This window comes from Pelophylax lessonae (genome assembly GCF_965119305.1).
Source record: "Pelophylax lessonae genome assembly, chromosome: 1".
NCBI classification, from domain to species: domain Eukaryota; kingdom Metazoa; phylum Chordata; class Amphibia; order Anura; family Ranidae; genus Pelophylax; species Pelophylax lessonae.
This window is the reverse complement of record NC_138768.1, coordinates 507,234,269-507,252,595: the sequence shown is the minus strand read 5'-3', so window position 1 is coordinate 507,252,595 and position 18,327 is coordinate 507,234,269. Positions and strand designations below refer to the sequence as shown.

The window sequence follows — 18,327 nt, the reverse complement described above, 5'->3', positions numbered from 1 at the left end:
TCATATCATATAAAGAACAAATAGCAGTACATTTTTACTTTTTTGTCTTTTAAATCCTGTCCTAATGTTACAGTATTTTACAACACACTAGAATTACGCAGACATTGCAGGAAAAAAAAAATAGTATAAAAATTAATAATAGGAAGGATGTGGGTTTGTTATTAGCATGATCCTGTACAAAGTTGCTTTGGGATACAATAGAAAAAAAAAATCAAATAAAACAACAAAACAAGCACAAACATCTTTTGCAATGAGGTCCTTTATGTGTAGAAAAAAAAGGAAAAAATCCTTTGTAAGACAGTTAAAATGTGTCCCCTGTTTATGATCACGTACAACATCCCATGTCCTCGCAGGCTCTGAAGAAGCATGAGAAGATTACATATACAGTGTGTGTGTGTGTGTGTGTATATATATATATATATATATATATATATATTGTATATATAAACACACACACGTTCCTTCCTCAGCTTGTAGGTCTCTGTGGTTTCAGCCTTAAAGGAGTTAACATGCCCAGTTTAAACATTTCACAGTGGTATTGTAGAGATACAACATTGTAGACTTGTGACAACCTTAAAAATAAAAATAAAATAGGGCTTTAGCTCTGTTTTGGGGGTTTATTCTCCTGCTTAATGTAACTATTATTTTAAAGCACTACCTCTGCCCTTGCTGGAGAATGTACCTACCACCATGACATAGACAGCTGTGGGACAGTCACTGATAATTATTGATATTGCTACAGCCACTAGCTGTCTGGCCAAACAAACAGTTGCAACCTCCAGTGAGTGGAGGAAAGAATGGGAGGGCAGCAGTACTGCTATGGCTATTGTTACCCCCCTCCTTGTGCATGGATACAAATCTGTAATTGAAGGAAAAGCCTGGAGGTGTAATGTAAAAAGTTATGGAAATACTAACTGGAATATTTTGTAACTGTTTGGCAAATTGTCCATGGTTCTGCATGTAACAACTGTTACACCTCTAGAATCACAGCAAATCTCAGGACTGTACAATGACCTGTATGCTTTAGTGTTTTTCCAATTATCCAGATCACTTTAAAAGTTTCAGTATTTTTAACACCTGATAATTGGCATAACATTTAGCTCGTTCAGTAAAAAGAGCCCAGCATCAAGGTAATGTACTGTAGTAGTTCAGAAACAGTACAATACATATAAAAAACATTTCTGAGCTAATTTCCCTGTGTGCACTTACCTTTGTTCTGCAAGAATGAGGGCAAAATGTTATTAGGCTATTTTTTTATCCAGGTCTAATGTTATTTGTTAATAACACTAGATCTTGTTAATTGGGTAGTTTGGGAAAATACCACATTATGACCATTACATAGAGCTGCCATTCTTAGAAAATAATATTTCTTATGATCATCAGCTCAATTCTTTGGTCATAATGCGGTATTTTCCTCATTCACTCCATTCTGTATGAACAAAAAAACTGAGAATACAGAATAATAACATTCATTTTTGCCCACGTTCACAAAGAATGAATGTACATGAAGTTGGATAAGTCAAAAAGTTCTGTGATCTTTTTTTTCAATTTCACAAAAAAATACATGTGTTGATGTTGTTGATGCGTGTTGATAATTTTTAATCATAAAAAATGTTTTTGAGTTAAATTTACTATACCATGTTTTTGATTTTTACAGTATCTTGTAAGTAATGTCAATTCAAAAAGATTATCAAAGGAATTTTCCCCCTAAAATACTGCTAATGCTAGCTGGCAAGAACTGTGAGGTCTTTATTGTGGAGAGTAGTAAATGGAGCCATTTTTGGTGGAGATAAAATATTGATTCATTAAAAGAAAATTTGAGTAATATAAGATTGCTGTGGTTAAATAACTATTTTAAGGCAAAATAAATGCACACTTATGCAGTATTCTGCTAAGTGAACTGAGCATTTCGATGACAAAATTATTGTGCGTTAAATTGATGAACACCATTTATTACACTGTAACTCTTGCTAACCTCCCCTTTTGCTTGTGTGATAGTTTCAGTGCTGTCTGAGGCTTTGACTTAGACATGTATGCTTGTTTCAGGTTAGTGATTCAGAAGTACTAAACTAAGACATGGGCCAGACAACTTGCATTTTTCAAAGAATGCCATTTCTAATGACAAAGTATGTAATATAACATGCTGAAGCATTTAAAAATTGCATAATTTCAAGAGCATTATAGTATTGTGGCATTTATATTTAGGAAGTAAGCCAGGGGTGTTATGTAGTATGAGTTGGTTGGTCTGTCTTAAAGGGCATTTTTATAAATTTCATGGCCACGTATAAACAGAATATTCAAAACACACCAGCGACCTATCTCTGTGTGTCTCTCTCACTAAGAATTTGTCAAACATGAAAGATTCAATCTACTACAGAGCTCAAATCCCATATTAGGACAGACTGTAATAGACACCTGTACCTAGAGTAACTACCATTAGAACACGGGTCTGTAAACTATGGCCTGAAGGACACATCTAGCCAGCTATAATATCTTATCTGGCCCTCAGTTACGGTCAGAGGCGTTTCCTTCATGTCCAATGACTAAAGCCCCGTACACACGCACCGATTGTCGGCCGAACGATCGTCAGTCTTTTGTCCGGTGCTGTCCTGTCGGTTGAAAAGTGCTAAAGACTGCACACGAATTTTGTCGGCCAACAGCAGCCGACTGCAGAAGTGACGTCATGTGATGGTTAACTGTGTTTTTTCTTCTCTGAGCATGCCCAGTCTTGCTCATCTGCTGTTTGTCGGCCGAATTCTGTACTGACTGAGGAACAATCGGCCGTTCTGGTGTTGGCCAACAAAAATTTTAAAGCCTGCACACCAGATTCTGTTCGGCCGAAAAGTCGCAGTCGGTTGTCGGAAGCATCATACTAACAAGCCGACAATCGGGCGATCGGACGTTGGCCGAATATTTACGGCCGACAATCGCTACGTGTGTACGGGCCTTTAGGGTTCAGGACAGCAAAGGCTGCCTAGGGTCTCCGCTTTTCCCATTAACATCCTAGCTACTAATGATGTGCTTGCCCCAGCAAGGGGGACTCTGATGTATGGGGGGCAATACTTGGGACCTTGATGTAAGGGGGGAATCTGATGGGGACCCTGATTAAAGGGGGGGGCTTGATGTAAGAGGGACTTTGCTGGGTACCCTGATGTAGAGTGGACTCAACCATACAGTATATAAAGGTATTTTTTTGGCCCATGAATAGTTGTAAAATATAAGACGTGGCCCTTAAAAAGAAGTTTGTAGACCCCTGTATTAGAACTGGAAATAAGTGGAAGCTCCATCTATATCCTATGTAATTAGAAAAATATCTTTATTTTATAAAATTGAGAAATGTATTCAGAGTTTCCCAATAATCCTGCTCAATTTGAATACATGTGCAGACAAATCTATGTTATTTTCTCTGTGGTTAATTACATACCTATGTTCTATGGTTCATTATTATCTAGATTATTAGTTAGACTATTCTAATTTTGCAAAGGGTTTATGTTAAAAGCTGTGACTTGGAGAAGAGGGCAGGTTCTGGAAATTCATTTATATTTATTTGCTAATTTTTGTCTTATTTTATTTGTGGTCATTTTAGAGGTGGTTCTTTGTAAGTACTAACACACATTATAAAACACGGGATTCAACCAAGTCACAACACAAGTAGATATGACTGCCTGGAAGACACAAGCATGGTAATATCAGAGACGGTAACATTTTCTAACATCAGTACTTATGTGTGATAACAAAAAAATTTTGACTTAAAAAATCAAGTAATACTATATATTTACAAAGTGTTACCACAAAAATCCTCTGTATTTTATTATTTTTACTTCCTAGAAGAAAAATGTTCCTGAAGGAGACATGGAGACTGTCACTGCTTAATTCTTGTTCTGAAAATGTTAGTTGGGTGGCTGCCATTTTGACCCTTTTTTTTAGCAATACTAAGAAACACTGATCTAGAACAAGTATGCAGACAAGGACTTCTGCCTTTTCTCAGATTTTCTTCATCTGCTTACTTGTTTCAGGGCACTGTCTCAGAAAGTGATCAATAGCAGACCCATATTTCTCTTAGGAAAGGTTTACTTTAAGACCAGATGCCAGATTATTATTATTATAACAGCCACATTACACTTTATGTCACTAAAGTACCTGTTTATCTAGCTCACTCTTTTTCAACACAGAGCAACCGTTGAAATAACTTTCTGGTCTCAGGGAACCCCTGCTAAAAATGACTCTAGCTACAACTCATGATACATATGCGTGATGGTCAGTGGAAAGAATGCTCCTTACCCCTTACAGACAGCTAAAAAGATCAATGGTGCCAGTGGGAACTTATCCGAGAGGCAGAAATTGCTCATAGCTTGAGGAACTCCAAGCATCCTCTGGAGGAACCCTGGTTGAGAAACTGTGATCTAGCTACAAATCCAATGCATGTATGTAGGATACGAGTATCTTCAACTACATTAGATAGCACTGCAGAAACCACACAAAACCTATAATCTAATTTTGGCTGGGTGCAGGTAAGATGAATCACTAATCTCATATACAATTTTCGATCGCTATCAGCCTATTAAAGGTGTGGGTTTTGCCGTCGTCCCTATAAGATTTGTGTGTGGGTTGGTACCTCAAACCAAGTTGGATGGGACTTTTGAGGCAAGTAATGATTATGCAGATAATTCAGATTTATAAAAAAGACAGATATTTAATGTCTTGTATTAAATATGGTACAGGTGAATACATGATAAGTAGTGTTGGGTTATAGACCCAAGTGAAAGGGTGTCCATAGTAGGAAAGTTGCGTGACATGTGTGAAATTGGTGACAATTTAGGATAAATCTCTGTTGGTCAGAGAGTTTTCTCCAGCGTTTGTCCCTACGCGTTTCGGCTTCCTCTTGAGCCTTTATCCTAAATTGTCACCAATTTCACACAACGCAACTTTCCTACTATGGACACCCTTTCACTTGGGTCTATAACCCAACACTACTTATCATGTATTCACCTGTCCCATATTTAATACAAGACATTAAATATCTGTCTTTTTTATAAATCTGAATTATCTGCATAATCATTACTTGCCTCAAAAGTCCCATCCAACCTGGTTTGAGGTACCAACCCACACACAGATGAATCACTAATCAACTTCTTGTATCAGACATTTATTATAGTTGTAAACCTTCCTCCTGTGGTTTTTGTGTCTTTGGCCCTCCAACAAGGCCAAAAGAAGGTACTACTTTCTCATAGCAGATCACCTAGTTAGTCTTTGTTCTACTTATGGTCAATTTACTGTATAATAGGTCACTATTATTTGGCTTTGTAAAGTCCATGCTCACTGGACAAAAGATATAATGTATTTCATGCTGTAATTCAACCAGATAGCAATCATGCAAGAATGAAGTAATCGTTTTGAGTGGAGCTGACCTTTAATTCCTTTTCAGTTTGGTTATTTTGTAGAGAACCAACAATATCATCAGATATGAGTCACCGGTGAAAGACTGACAATTTAGTTGAGCTATGATTAAAAGAGGGTCATTGTCACAAAACTGCTCCTATGACTTGGCTCTTTCTATTTCTTTAAAGTGAAATCTAAGGCCGCTTTCAATGTGGCAGTTCGAATCAGCACCCCAACTTTAGTTTTTAGGCTGATCTGAACTGAGGCTCAGTGTTAGTCTATGTGCAGACAGATATGAATGGATGGATGCACATCCATTTATATCTGATTACCTCCGGGTCCATCTGGATGCAAAAAAAGGTCCTTTTCCATTTTTTCTTTTTGAACCTAAATATTGATAGGGGTCCTAAAAAGTTAATTTACAAAATGCCAAAACTGCATTTTTACAATTTTGCTTTTACTATTGCATACTGGCTTACACTATTGCTTCAGATTTGCAAAATTAATACAAGGACATCTCTCTTTATCTCTGATATGTATCCTCTGCAAACCAGTCTACATTATTATTTTTTCTATATATCTTTAAGCTCTTCTACAGTAAAGAGAGATTATGTTTCTTCATTTTGTTTGATGAGGTCTGCATTCCAAAAACCGTAGTCCCATTGAAACATATATGTACATTGTAACAATTCCTGATACTATGAAAACTGTGAAAAGTCCGAAAAGACACAAAGTGAAATTTTGTGAAATCTGATGCTTATGGAAAAAAATAGATTCCTTTTGTTTCATTTTACACTGTACGGTAAAAAAGACATACACTGACAAAAATCCCCCCTGGTAAATGCATTACACAACAAGATCTTATTCTGTACACAGCAATGTACAACTATTTTTAAAATCTTATTTTTTTTTTCCCTTTCATATAGAAATGTCTATTTATCTTGTTCTCAGAATATACTGGCCAAGTGAAAGAGGTGGCATAAAATACAGAGTTCCATTTTGTTCTAGGGGTTTTACATGGCTGTTTTTTTGGGGCCTGCAGGGATGTCACAGGGCAATCGTGTACAACGGTTTTCTTCTTATGGACACTTTAACGCTTTAAAGTACTTTTCACACTAAAATGGAGGTAAGATAATAAGAGTTTGAGTATCCTTACGATCCAGTATTTATTCTTAATAAATAAAATTCAAAACTTGCATGTTTGTGGCTTTAACCTCTTCAATGTTAGAAGTACATATGTCTCACGATGCAAAAGAATTTCCGACTATATTGTTGAAATCTTTCAAATGCTCCTTCTTGGAAGCAAAGCTGTCTTTCTTGGTCAGTTTGGATGTGCAGCTAAATGGTCATTTGAAAAGTAGGCTTCACACATTGTGTTAGTAAAGGCCCTCTTGTCACTGCAGTCTGGGATTTGGCAGAAAAGTAACAAAGAATATCACAGAAGTGTGGATGAAATGTCCTCTGTGCACACTGCTGTTCAAAAGGTAAAGTCACTGTAGAAGTCCAGTCCAGCCATTTGCTCTGTACAGTATGCAGAGGAGCCTATGAGTAAGTACTTTCCTGCTTTTAAATATACAACTAATTTGTAATCCTTACTGCTTGGACAGTGATAGTCCTGCGCTGGAGAGGCTTAATCCATTGGTGTTTATCACACGCTCATTGTCATGCTGGGTGAATACTGTGGAAAGAGAAAAATAAGTCAAATACACAATTTGCATCTGGAAATGGCAAATATAGAGAAAACCACTTGTTGGCAGGGAAGAAATTTATTTCATTGTTTCACAGGATAATACTTAGGAATTATAAACAAAGGGTCAGAAGGATTTATTACCATCAATGAAACAGATTCATTAATCAAAATGACATACTTCCTTTTAATACATTTGTATTAGTGATCGAACCGATCGTTTTTTGAAAGCCGATACTGATATTTTGGTCATCGGATATCGGTATCGACCGATATTGGCCAATATTTTTGGAAATTTAAAATTTTTTATTTTTATTTATTTATTTTTTTTACAGGTACTGTTGTGGAGGGATCTGGGGGTCTAAAATACCCCAAACCCCTCCTCTGCACTTAAAAGCATTCAAAACGCCAAGTTTGGCTGTTTTGAATGCAGTCATTTTTTTAAATTTGGCGCAGAGTACCAGGAAGTGATGTCATGACATCACTTCCGTTTTTTTTTACATGGAGACCCGATCAGAGCCGAATGCGGCTTTGATTGGGTCTTCTGTTCGGTGGCCATGCAGGTAGGATGCCCGGGTCTTCCGGTGGAATGGGAGACACGGGCGAGCCACGGAAGGCGGCGGGAGGGGGCAGATGTCCCCACCCGCTCCTTGTAATGACAGCCAAGCGCTTCTTAGCCGCATTGGTTGTCATTACAAGACAGCCGGCCGTCGGCTATGGACGCCGGTACCTCTAGCTGCAGGCATCACTCCGGTACAGCACTTTTCCGAAATATCGGCAATATCGATAACCTCAGGAGCCGATTCCGATATATCGGGAAAAGTGCATATTGGCCCCCGAAATATCGGTGTTGCCGATAATCGGTCGATCCCTAATTTGTATTCTAAATTAATAAAGTGAACTGCACATTTTGATATGTTGGGCTGGTCTTAAAGGGGAGTTTCACCCAAAAGTGGAAGCTCCGCTTACCCCCCCCCTCCAGTGCCACATTTGACACCTTTCAGGGGGGGGGGGAGTGGGGAGTAGTGGGTACCTGATTTTGACAGGTACCCGTCCACACTTCTGGACGACCTCATCACAGTGAGATTACTCGGATCTCTCCTCCTCCTTTCCATGCTGCTTGGTCATTCAGAAAGCGCAGCACACTTTGTGCATGTGCAGTAGAATACCGGATGTGAAGCCAAAAGGCTTCACTTCTGGTTTCCCTTACAGGCAATGGCAGCAGCAGCACCCAGGAGCCATGGGACCCAGCACCCAGGAGCCATGTTGGCTGGGGTGCCAACATCACTGGATTCCAGGATAGGTAAGTGTCCTAATATTAAAAGTCAGCAGCTATAGTATGTGTAGCTGCTGACTTTTAAGTTTTCATGGGGGTGGGGGGCAGAGGCTGGACCTTCTCTTTAAAGTGATTGTAAAGTCTTGTTTTTTTTTTTTTTTAAATAACAAACATGTTATACTTACCTGCTCTGTACAGTTGGTTTTACCACAGAGTGGGCTTCATCTTCCTCTTCTTGGGTTCCTCTTCTGCACTCCTGGCCCCTCCCTCCTGTTGAGTGCCCCCAAGCAGTTTGCTATGGGGGCACCTGGGCCGAGTCACAGCCCAGGCCCAGTTTGTCCTTTAAGGACAAACTTACTCGCAGTGAGTTTCGAGAGAATAAAAAACATTGTTCAGTGGTAGGTACCTTTCCCTATGGACATTGTTCACATTGCCCTTACATTGACAGGCGCAAAACATTTAGATTACGGAATGGGGAAATGTTCATCCCCAGGCACTTTGTAAACTGCCAAACAAGAGGTGTGGTTTACCTCTTCCAATGTGAATGTGGATCTTTCTATATTGGAAAGACTAAACAGGAATTCTGGAGACGTTTTTCTAAACACGTCTACAGTATGCAGATTTGCAACCAATATCTACCATTGGGTAGACATGTCGCCACTGTACACCATCTGGTTATGCCCAAAGTCACCTTCACGGCCTTGGAACATGTTCACGTTCCAGACCGTGGAGGTGACTGGAATAAGATCTTATTGCAACTAGAGCAGAAATGGATATATAGGCTCAGTGCGACTGTGGCCCCTGATCTCAATGAGTCTATTTCATTTGTCCCCTTTTTGAAGGGCTTTGTCTCAGGCAAAACACACTCATTTTCTTCCCTTCTCTCCTCTTCCTTCCTTCTTTCCCTTATGTCCTGTATTTTCCCTTTCTAGGTAGTTGGTACATTGTACTTTATAGCACTAGTACCAATTCCACCGTTTGGTGGATTATTCTGTATTTATATTTGATGTAATGAATTCTTATGTTGTACATTTGTTATATGATTGTACCAATCCATTGTCCTTTATACCATATTGTATGTTTTGATTGTATAATATGATATTTGCTGTATATTTATGATGTTTTAGATGTAAAATGTAATGTCCACTCTCTTGTGATGCATTGCTACAGGTCATCATCATTGATTGTTGTGCCCTCCGTCCGTTGGGGCGCATCTGCTCCCCGCTTGGGCTTCTGTTGCAGGCTGCTGTTGGGTCTCCCAGCACGGTGAGACACTTGGCCCTTAGTGGGCGAGTCTCAGTCTCTCCGTTGGTGTCATCCACCACGGGGAGCTTCACTGTGCTGGCGCCGTTCCGGATCCACACGGCTTCATGCTTTCCTGTGCGTGCGCGCGGTCTGCGCGTGCACGCTGAGTGGGCGGGTTGCCGTGGGGACGGCGGACGCCGGCGGGAGGTCACACTCCTCTTCCGGAACGCAGAGGGAGCCACCTGGTCCGCATGTCAGACACCGGTAAAGCGGGAACAGGCACACCTGTAAGGAATTGATTCACCACCATGCAGGTATTTAAGCACGGCCCCTATGTGGGCGAGTAAATCCTCACTTCGTGCGGCATCTGGTAAAGAACAGGTCTCTGATAGTGGCAGTCGGGCAGGTATGAGGAACATATTGGACCTACGTCTTCCTTTGCTCTCTGACCTATCTCTTCTCTGACTTGGTTTGTTTCCTGCCATTATCACACTGTGCCATCATCCTTGTCCTTTATGTCCATTCTCATACTTTTTGCTTTCCAGGTTTCACCCATTCTCCCCCCCCCCCCCCACATTCCTAGTCCTCTCTATGCCCAGCCTTTCATTCCCATGTCTTCCCTGTTTCTTTTTATGTTTTTCCTTTCCCTCTGTTCCATCCTTCTGTTCCCCTCCTCTTCCCCCTTATGCCATAGTTTTATGGCTGTCTAGTCCTTCCCTCGTTTGCATTGCAGCATTCTCCTTTTTCTTCTCTCTATCTCCCTTTTTCTTTTTTTCTTCCCCTTCTCCTCTCCTTTCCTTGTCATCTTTTCCTTCTTCTTCCTTTCATTTTTTCCTCTCATTCCTTCCACCCATTTTCCTCCTTTCCCACACTTTTTTCCCCAGCCCACTTGGCCCTATATGTTCCCCTGTCTCTCTTTAAGATGCTGGCCATTTAAATCTACAACAGACCAATACTATGCCATAAAATCTCCAAATAAAGTTAATCACAAACTCCTTTAACTCCCCATCAGGTGTCGCGTGTTCCCTTGTATGCTGGTATGGTCTGGTGACTCCTTGTAGACCCCCACGCCTGTTCAACCGCCCGGATTGGGAGGCACTGCGCCCTTCCGGATGTAGAGGATACAGCAATTTTATTTGCTCCTTGATTCTCAATAGATCTCACTCTCATGGTAAAGTTTAAATGTATAACTGTATGAACATTATTGCATTGTTATGCAGACATATTGTAAATTATGATGTGTTCTCTCTAGACAATACAGTCCCCCTGAGGAAGACCCTTTGTAGGTCGAAACGCGTTGGGGTGTGTGTTCCCCCAGTACCCATTCTGGGGATAATACAGTTTACCGTTATTCTATGATGTTATGTTATGTCATGAGATTCATTGAGACTAATGCTATTGTATGTAATTGGAGCTTTCATGTTTCCCCTATTTTGGGGTTTTAATCTATTGTATATGTTATTTGTTAATAAAGTATATATTTTTATTACACCTCTTCACTTTTTTTCCACTCACAACGCTGCCTAAAAACCCACTGGGGGTAGATACCTTGGTATCAAACATTTTCTAGAGCCAAAAAGATTAGAATTGTGTTGATGTCCTAATATTTATAGACCTGACTGTAAATGTATTTTATTGGGATTTTATGTGATAGACCAACACAAAGTAACACATAATTGTGAAGTGGAAGAAAAATAATAAATGTTTTTCAAATTTTTTTACAAATAAATATCTGAAAATTGTAGTATGCATTTGTGTTCTGCCCCCTTTATTCTAATACCCCTAAATAAAATCTAGTGGAACCAATTGCCTTCAAAAGGCACCTAATTAATAAATAGAGTCCACCTGTGTGTAATTTAATATCAGTATAAATACAGCTGTTCTGTGAAGCCCTCAGAGGTTTGTTAGAGAACCTTAGTGAACGAACAAAGCATCATGAAGGCCAAGGAACACACCAGACAGGTCTGGGATAGTCGTGGAGAAGTTTAAAGCAGGGTTAGGTTTTAAAAAAATATCCCAAACTTTGCATATCTCACGAAGCACTGTTCAATCGATCATCCAAAAATGGAAAGAGTATGGACAACTGCAAACCTACCAAGACATGGCTGCCCATCTAAAATGACAGGCTGGGCAAGGAGAGCATTAACCAGAGAAGTAGTCAAGAGGCCCATGCTAACTCTGGAGAAGCTGCAGAGATTCACAGCTCAGCCAGGAGAATCTGTTCACAGGACCACTGTTCACAGGTCGTGCATGCCACAAATCTGGCCTTAATGGAAGAGTGGCAAGAAGAAAGCCATTGTTGAAAGAAAGCTATAAGTAGTCCTGTTTGCAGTTAGCGTGAACCTATGTGGGGGATACAGCAAATGTGGAAGAAGATGCTGTGTTGTCGGAATAAACCAAAATGGATCTTTTTGGCCTAAAAGCAAAACGCTATGGTTTTTTTTAGCGCAGATTTTTTTTATTATTATTTAAACCGCTATGTGTGCAGAAAACTAACACTTTACATTACCCTGAACACACCATCCCCACCGTGAAACATGGTGGTGGCAGCATCATGTTGTGGGAATGCATTTCTTCAGCAGGGACAGGGAAGCTGGTCAGAGTTGATGGGAGGATGGATGGGGCCAAATACAGGGCAACCTTAGAAGAAAACCTGTTAGAGTCTGCAAAAGACTTGAGACTGGGGCGGAGGTTTGGCTTTTAGCAGGACAATGGCCCTAAACATACAGCTAGACCTACAATAAATTGGCTTAGATCAAAGCATATTCATGTGTTAAAATGGCCCAGTCAAAGTCCAGACCCAAATCCATTTGAGAATCTGTGGCAAGACTTGAAAATTGCTGTTTACAGATGCTCTCCATCCAATCTGACAGAGCTTGAGCTATTTTGCAAAGAATAATGGGCAAAAATGTCACTCTCTAGAAGTGCAAAGCTATTAGGGACATACCCAAAAAGTCTTGCAGCTGTAATTGCGCGAAAGATGGTTCTACAAAGTATTGACTCAGGGGGGCTGAATATAAATGCGCGCCACACTTTTCAGATATTTATTTGTAAAAAATTTTGAAAACCATTTATCAATTTCCTTCCACTTCACAATTATATGCCACTTTGTGTTGGTCTATCACATAAAATCCCAATAAAATACATTTATGTTTTTGGTTGTAACATGAAACGTGGAAAATTTCAAGGGATATAAATACTTTTTCAAGGCTGTTTTTTTCAGCTGCTGCGTATTTGGAAAGAGTCAAGGACGTTTTTAAACACAAAACTGTGCATTTTCGGTTCAATAGACTTCAATAAAGAAGCTGCAAAACAGCATGTAGTGCATTTTTTGCAGTGATTTTACTGTGATTTTGCTGTAATTTTCTTTTTTTAATCTACCCAACAACAAGTTGGCCAAAAAAAAAGCATAACAAATGCAAATTTCATCAAAAAACATGATAAATACGTGTCAAAAATGTGTGTGCAAGAATGCAAAACGCACCACAAAAACCACTGTAGAAACAGATCAAAAGCAAACTGCATAGGTGTGAATGCTACATAGTTACATGGAAATCTAATTACAGTTGCACTGTACTGCCTTTCATTATATGTTGGCCATACACAGAATAATTTTATTTACATAAATATACATACAAATAATTATTACAGTATCTCACAAAAGTGAGTACACCCCTCACATTTTTGTAAATATTTTATTATATCTTTTCATGTGACAACACTGAAGACATGACACTTTGCTACAATGTAAAGTAGTGAGTGTACAGCTTGTACATTTTCTGTCCCCTCAAAAACACTCAACACATTAATGTCTAAACCGCAGGCAACAAAAGTGAGTACACCCCTAAGTGGAAATGTCCAAATTGGGCCCAAAGTGTCAATATTTAGGGTGGCCACCATTATTTTCCAGCACTGCCTTAACCCTCTTGGGCATAGAGTTCACCAGAGCTTCACAGGTTGCCACTGGAGTCCTCTTCCACTCCTCCATGATGACATCACGGAGCTGGTGGATGTTGTAGACCTTGCGCTCCTCCACCTGTTTGAGGATGCCTCACCGATGCTCAATCGGGTTTAGGTGTGGAGACTTGCTTGGCCAGTCCGTCACCTTTACCCTCAGCTTTTTTAGCAAGGCAGTGGTCATCTTGGGGTTTGGGGTCGTTATCATATTGGAATACTGCCCTGCGGCCCAGTCTCAGAAGGGAGAGGATTATGTTCTGCTTTAGTATGTCCCAGTACACGTTGGCATTCATGGTTCCCTCAATGAACTGTAGCTCCCCAGTGCCGGCAGCACTCATGCAGCCCCAGACCATGACACTCCCACCACCATGCTTGACTGTAGGCAAGACACACTTGTCTTTGTACTCCTCACCTGGTTGCCACCATACATCCTTGACACCATCTGAACCAAATAAGTTTATCTTTGTCTTATCAGACCACAGGACAGGGTTCCAGTAATCCATGTCCTTAGTCTGCTTGTCTTCAGCAAACTGCTTGGGGGCTTTCTTGTGCATCATCTTTAGAAGAGGCTTCCTTCTGGGACGACAGCTATGCAGACCAACTTGATGCAGTGTGTGGCGTATGGTCTGAGCACTGACAGGTTGACCCCCCCACCCCTTCAACCTCTGCTGCAATGCTGGCAGCACTCATACGTCTATTTCCCAAAGACAACCTCTGGATATGACGCTGAGCACGTGCACTCAACTTCTTTGGTGACCTTGGCGAGGCCTGTTTTGAGTGGAACCTGTCCTGTTAAAACGCTGTATGGTCTTGGCAACTGTGCAGCAGCCCAGTTTCAGGGTCTTGGCAATCTTCTTATAGACTAGGTCATCTTTATGTAGAGCAACAATTCTTATTTTCAGATCCCCAGGGAGTTCTTTGCCATGTGATTCCATGTTGAACTTCCAGTGACCAGTATGAGAGAGTGAGAGCAATATACCAAATTTACAAAAACACTAACAAGTCACATGACACCGGGGAGGGAAAATGGCTAATTGGGCTCAATTTGGACAAGTTCACTTAGGGTTGTGATCACACTTGTTGCCAGCGGTTTAGACATTAATGGCTGTGTGTTGATTATTTTGATTGGCCAGCAAATTTACACTGTTATACAAGCTGTACACTCACTACTTTACATTATAGCAAAGTGTAATTTCTTCAGTGTTGTCACACGAAAAGGTAGAATAAAATATTTACAAAAATGTGAGGGGTGCACTCACTTTTGTGATATACTGTATATATAATGTATCATTTTGATAGATTATTTATTTGATTGATAATATCTTTGGAAGATCAGAAATATCGTTCAATGTGTCATACACATCATGGTCATATTGAGTTTTCTACAGTACTTTCCTATGATCAGTCTTTCTTTATAGACCAATCAGAATAATTGTGTTTTTTTTATGCAGAATCATACCTAGGTGGATGCAGCATCGATACAAGAACACTGAAAACTGAGCAATCTGACAAAGACAATCGCTCGGTTCTCAGGGCTCCCTGAGCAGAGAGCTGGTGACTGTCAGTCTGCTCTGCTCCCCTCGCTCACTGGAGTGCTGGGCTGTGGAGGGGTGGGAGCGGCTGGCTCAGGCTCTCAGCAGTTTGCTGAAAGGCTGATCTGGGTGTCGGTACAGGCATGTAGGCAGATCGCGACTTCAATTTTTCCTGAGCCTGGACCGGCTCTGTGATGTCAGCAGACAGCGGACTTCAGCCCACTTTCTGCTGAAAATGGGTCGCAGGAGTGCAAAACAAACTGCGCTTCTGTGACCCATAGGAAAAGTGCAGCCAAATGAGCTTTGGCTGTACTCCTTTAAATCTGTTTTGCCAGAAATCAAAGAATGAATGTTTATGCTTTATGATAATTCATAGATCCAATCATATTATCGGATTCTATAAAGAAATGTGTTAAATAAGTGAAAAAAAAAAGTTATTACAATTGTTTTCCTGCAGGAGAACACAACTACTGAGCCATTACCACATACCCATGTAGTCCTTCTACCTTTGATAGCCTCTTACTGTGAACTAGTTTATTGATGCTCAGATTGCTTAATGGAAAATATTGTAAGTCACCCATTTCTACCTCGTAGATGACATAACTATAAATATTAAATCCTTACGCTTTCGCTTTGGAAGGGGTTTAGGAAGTTCCCGGCCATCTCTCCATCATCACGAGGCGTTCCTGGAGGGTTGTTCATCCCTGCCATGTTATTTGGAGAGTTCTATGAGAGATACAGAATGTGAATAAGAAATGAATTAGGAATAAAAACATTTAGGCTGTCGCATGTTTATACATGACCCCTGTGGTCAGTTTTTAGCACACTTGAAAAAATGCGGTTTCTATAGTCTCAGACTTTTTACAACAGATAAAAAACAATGTTATAGCAGACAATATACACTCACTGGCCCCATTTATTAGGTAAATTGCTAATTAGCCAATCACATAGCAGTAACTCAATGCATTTAGACATCTAGACGTGGTGAAGATGACTTGCTTAAGGTTAAAGCGAACATCAAAATGGGGAAGAATGGGGATTTAAGTGACTTTGACCATGATGTGGTTGTGCCAGATGGGCTGGTTTTTAAAAAACTGCTGATCTATTGGGATTTTCACACACAACCCTCTCTAGGGTTTACACAGAATGATCCGAAAAAGTGAAAATATCCAGTGAGTGGCAGTTGTGTGGAGAAAAATGCCTTATTGATGTCAGAAGAGAATGGGCAGACTGGTTCGAGATGATAGAAAGGCAACAGTAACTCAAATAACCACTCGTCACAACCAAGGTATGCAGCATACCATCTCTGAATGCACATCAAACCTTGAAGCAGATGGCCTACAGCAGCAGAAGACTACATCTGGTGCCACTCCTGTCAGCTAAGATCACTAAAATTGGACAATAGAAGATCGGAAAAACGTCTGGTCTGGTGAGTCTCGATTTCAGCTGCGACATTCAGATGATAGGGTCAGAATTTGGCGTAAACAACATGAAAGCATGGCTCCATCCTGCCTTGTATCAACGGTTCGCGCTGGAGGTGGTGGTGTAATGGTGTGTGGGGGGTATTTTCTTGGCACACCCTGGGCCTTTTAGTACTATTGGGCATCATTTAAAAACGGCCTACCTGAGTATTGTTGCTGGCCATGTACATCCATCTATGACTACAGTGTATCCATCTTCTGATGGCTCCTTCCAGCAGGATAATAAACCATATCGCAAAGCTCAAATCATCTCACCACTGGATTCTTGAACATAACAATGAGTTCATTTTACTCCAATGGCCTCCACAGTCACCAGATCTCAATGCAATAGAGCACCTTTGGGATGTGGTGGAGGGGGAGATTTGCATCATGGTATGCAGCTGACATATCTGTGGCAACTGTGTGATGCTATAATGTCAATATGAACCGTGTGGGGAAATACTTGTCACTTTTCTCTGCATTTCACATTACAGTGCTAGATGTCCATACAAAGGCACTGACACCAATGTGTGTGTGTTTGTATGTATGTTTCTGTAGGGGTGAGAACACATATAGCCCTGTGAAAGTTTCCAATTTGTCAGTAAGTCATGAGCACAGGAAGCTTATTGTGCCTCCTATACAGAAAAAACGTTACTTTGCTTACTACGGGCAAATTACAGAATAACTTTAGTTAGAACTGTAAAAAAACTTTTTGCTTTTCTGGCAATGGATCACGGTTGGGCTAGCTGCCACCAAGTCCGTACTAAGGATGTATCAGAGAGAGGAGTCAGTGCAGTCAGCATAGCGCACTGATAGCCAGGGCTGGCCAAAGACATTGTGCTGCCTGGGTCCAAGAATAAAATGCTGCCCCCACATCCATTGTTTTATATAAATATAAAATATAAAAAATATTATATACTGTTATCTTCTTCCACTGGACTGGTCCACCAAACACCCACTGTCTGCCCTCACTCTCCTCACTGTCTGTCCTCACTCTCCTCACTGTCTGTCCTCACTGTCCTCACTGTCTGTCCTCACTCCTCCTATCACTCCTGTGTCTGTCGTGGCCACCGCCCTGGAGGATCCAGCCTGCCCTGCATGAGATGTCTGACGTCATTGCACACACCACTGTCACGTGAGGGACATGCCCTGGAGGGGACGCTTCGCCTCCTCGTACTTATCAATTTGCATTACGGGCAGCAGTATGAGATCCCCAAATACTACCCGAAACACGCCACAAACTGATGACACACAAACTGCTGGAAAAAAAATCTTGGGAGTCAATTTGCTGCCCCTCTCCAAGTGCTGCCTGGGTCCAATGGACCCAGTGGGACCCATGGTAGGACCGGGCCCTGCTGATAGCAATACCTTATTTTTATTTCTCTGCAGGTACAGAGAGAAAGTGTTGTGGTTTTCTTAAAATGGAGTTCCACCCAAAAGTGGAACTTCCACTCATTTGTTTTCCCTCGGAAGTTTGGCCCCCTCCTCCTTCCCCCGGCACCGAGCCATCGCGTATGCACAGTAGGAACCCACCTGTGAAGCCACTAGGCTTCACTGCCGGGTTCCCTTACTGGCAATGGCGGCGGCAGCACCCGACAGTCGATGGAAACATCAGCTGTGGTGCCGACATCGCTCGACTCCAGGACAGGTTAGTGTTCTAATATTAAAACTCAGCAGCTACAATATGTGTAGCTGCTGACTTTTAATTTTTAAAGGGGGGGGGGGGGGGCGGAACTCCGTTTTGATGCTTCCACTATAGATGTGTGATAAAGATTTGTTTTGAAAGGAAAC

At 41.0% G+C, this 18,327-nt stretch overlaps 1 protein-coding gene across 1 annotated transcript in view; it reads right to left on the bottom strand.

Annotated features, from left to right (window-relative positions):
* Positions 1-5,781: 5,781 nt before the first annotated feature.
* The window catches only part of SSBP4 (single stranded DNA binding protein 4), a 682,195-nt gene continuing 669,649 nt past the window's right edge, over positions 5,782-18,327 (bottom strand). Inside the window, exons 17-18 of the mRNA XM_082263962.1 lie at positions 15,701-15,802; positions 5,782-7,057 (exon numbers count right to left, since the gene is read on the bottom strand). Coding sequence (XP_082120088.1) covers positions 7,028-7,057; positions 15,701-15,802 — 132 coding nt within the window. The 3' untranslated portion in view covers positions 5,782-7,027. The remainder of the gene's footprint in view (positions 7,058-15,700; positions 15,803-18,327) is intronic.